This window comes from Pinus tabuliformis, chromosome 5_1 (assembly GCF_031772625.1).
Source record: "Pinus tabuliformis cultivar Carrire ecotype Pingquan chromosome 5_1, CPIR1, whole genome shotgun sequence".
In the NCBI taxonomy this organism is placed as follows: Eukaryota; Viridiplantae; Streptophyta; class Pinopsida; order Pinales; family Pinaceae; genus Pinus; species Pinus tabuliformis.
Window position 1 is genome coordinate 81,759,051 of NC_142305.1, and position 3,463 is coordinate 81,762,513.

Here is a 3,463-nt window from a genome sequence, read left to right on the forward strand (position 1 = left end):
ACATATTCTTATTTTTCTTTCTTACTATCCCTCTCAACTAGTCTACTAGTTTATAGAACAAATTCCCTCCAAAATAATGGAACCCCTTTTCCTCCTAGTGGCATGGTTATGACACAACATGATAGCCTACTAGTGGTTAGGTTTGACACCCCCAACTCTTAACTAGAATTAAAATATGGACCCTTATCCAGTTTTCTTCATCATGATCATGTGGCTAGCCACTTTTCTATGAGTTATGAGGATAGTGTGGCATACTCTAGAATTATGGTGGTGAAAACAAGAAAGCCAACTTCCAAGTAGCATAAATTTTGCATAAGAACATCGATTGAGGAGATTATTTTCTCGTTGGAAATTTCTTTGTCCGTAGAATACGAAAAGGAGGTGTGGCAATAAGGGAACAAAGTTTTACCCCCAAAAAACACCATTTCATGGCTCAAAATGCTCCCACAAAGTTTCAAACCCCAAAGTTACAAAATGCTCTCATGAGTTGATTCCTCCTTTTCTTTCCACTATGAAGAGCATCGAGATAAAAGAAAAATAATATAATGATGCAATTGAGATCAATAATTTTATGCACATAGCTTGAAAATAATCAAGGTTTAAATTGTTGGAAAGTTCATTATAACCATCACACCATAGCCAAGTTAAAATGATGATATTGGTAGTGAATCTAATGAAATTTTGGTAACCTAGCTTCTTAAATGAACATAAAGGTTAGGGACCTCATAGGATATCATATCATTCAAACATGTCCAATTGCAAGATTCCAAATTGTGAGAATCTAAAACAAAAGGTTGGATGTGTCCCACTACTAAAGAGTGTATTTAGCTTCCATGCCTTCTTCATATTACTCTCAACTTCTCTCTATATGTTGGGATAAAACGAAAGGTTGGATGTGTCTCACTACTAAAGAGTGTATTTAGCTTCCATGCCTTCTTCACATTAATCTCAACTTCTCTCTATAAATTGGGGCATGTGACTTTGAGAAAGTAACTATTAATTTTGAAGAAAAAAACAAATCTTTATTGCAATTTTTATTATTATTTAAATAAATTCTATTAATTTGGTACTATATTCATTCTCCATTATTCTCCATTATTTTTTCATTAATATTCATATAACTTTCTAAAATATATCTCTAAAACTATAATGGTGATCTAGTAAATTTTAAAAAAAAATACCTTCATTTAAAGCATATTTATGTATGATTATTTTCGATTAAACTGCACATCACTAAACCATCCTAAACTTCACATTTATTAAATACCCACAGCAATTAAATCAACTAAAATAAAAACATTTCCTTAAATATTATATTTTGTAAATGTTTATGTATCTCAGAAACATAATAAATCCCTCAACAATTAATAAATAATAATGAATACAAATGAATTTCAATAAATAATAAGAAATCTACGGAGTACTTTATTACCTTTCTTCCACTCAGAAATAGATTTTTCATGCCATGAAGTTTTCAGTATGACAGCTCATCTCAATCTAACATAGAGATTGACGCTACATGAAATTTGTTGTATGGTCGTTGAGAAATGTTTATATATCTGAAAACATAATAAAGCCCTCAGCAATTTAATAAATTATGAACTCAAATGAATGTCAATAAATAATAAGAAATGTACGGAGTACTTTATTACCTTTCTTCCAATGAGAAGTAGGTGTTCGCGCCGTGAAGTTTGCTATATGACAGTTCATTTCAATCTTACAGAGAGATTGACACAACATGAAGTTTGTTGTATGGTCGTTGAGAAATGTTTATATATCTGAAAAACATAATAAAGCCCTCAGCAATTAATAACTTATGAACTCAGATGAATTTCAATAAATAATAAGAAATCTACGGAGTGCTTTATTATCTTTCTTCCGATGACAAGTAGGTGTTCGCGCCATGAAGTTTTCTGTATGACAGTTCATTTCAATCTTACAGAGCGATTGACACAACATGAAGTTTGCTGTATGGTCGTTGAGTTTTACTGGTTGCTTGGTGTGCGTTCAATTTTTGGTTTAAGGCAGTGACGGTACGTTGATTGTTTGTCGGTAACAATCAATTTGTAAACCATTAAAAGGTGTCGTAACATAATACATTTAACCTACCTTCATCCTCACATAAATGATTAATATTTCCATTTCGAGGTAATACCAAAGAGAAATGTGATAATAGTGTCTATTTTTAGGGGTTTTATGGTCAATGATAGAGGATTGTAATGATGTGATAGGATGTCGTATCTGTGGCCACGGCTATTTGTAATGGGCCTCACTCATCATCAGAACGGCCATTCACTATACTAAGTTCTTAGAAGGCATTGAACAGTGGTCAATGGCTGCAGATTTAGAAGATTCAGTCGGCAATGGATCAATCTGGTCTGAACTGCCTCAACATTTGGTAGAGTCTCTGCTGGCACGGCTGCCCCTCTATTGCGTTTTTCGTTTCCGTAGCGTCTGCAAGTGTTGGAACGATGCTTTGTCATCCAAGCATATCGGTGGTCTGTGGGCAGAATCAGGCGGTGGACAACCGTGCCTTATTCTGTGTATGCCCAACACTCGGATGGGTCTTCTGCTCTATTCTTTCACTAGCCAGGCCTGGCAAACAGTTTCCCTCTCATTTATGCCGGATACTCGCGCTGTGAGCTACAGAGGATCGGCGGCAGGGCTGCTTTTGGTGGACGTCCCCGTCTATCCAATCACCTTTGGAAGTTCGTTCTCGCGGATGTGCGTTTGCAATCCGCTCAGCAGGACGTGCTTTACTCTGCCAGCGATGCTCAGAGGGAGCAGCGGGATGGCCAAGACAATCGTAGCGGGGGACGATCCGGGAACGTACGAGGTCGTGGTGGTGGGCAAGACGAGGCAGGACGGCGTAATAGCACAAGTGTATAGTTCATCAACAAAGTCGTGGAAGGTTAGAGGCAGTTTGCCTCATGGTCTGGTGATCAGGAACGATGAGATGTTTGTGTGCAACGGTTTCTTGTTCTGCTTGACGGTTCCGGACGGTATCATGGCGTACCACTTCCGGGAAGGAAAGTCAGTAGCCATTGATGTACCTGATTCAAGATCCAATATATGGCATCGATTGGTAGCATGTGAATCATCAATAGTGATGGTTGGAGGCATAGAAGAGAATCACGTCCTGAAAGAAGTGAGGATGTGGGAGCTTCTTCACAAGGATGCAGGTTTTGATGATGGTCATGGATTTTCTTGGAAGGAGATGGGGAGGATGCCTGAGTCTGTGTGTCGACAGTTTCGGAGGGATTCGTGCTCCACGTGGTTTGAGTGCGTGGGAGTGGGAAACAAGATATGTTTGAGGGCTCATGGGAGTCTACAGGTAGTTGTCTACAGTCTCACCCACGGCACATGGAGTTGGTTACATATAAGCTGTCCTGATCCACATGACCAGGATCGCAAGAACCTACATCTGAGGAGCCTTGCCTTTCAACCCAGCCTACATAACTAG

The 3,463-nt window shown here is 38.3% G+C and overlaps 1 protein-coding gene across 1 annotated transcript; it reads left to right on the forward strand.

Moving 5' to 3' along the window:
- The first annotated feature begins 2,332 nt into the window (after positions 1–2,332).
- LOC149163535 (F-box/kelch-repeat protein At5g15710-like) lies at positions 2,333–3,463 on the forward strand. The gene has a single exon (XM_089429160.1). It carries the CDS (start codon positions 2,333–2,335, stop codon positions 3,461–3,463), a length of 1,131 nt encoding a protein of 376 aa, XP_089285286.1.

Bases quoted from the DNA above. Each gene is read 5' to 3' on its own strand.
- LOC149163535 (XM_089429160.1), top strand. From the start codon at position 2,333: ATGGCTGCAGATTTAGAAGATTCAGTCGGCAATGGATCAATCTGGTCT.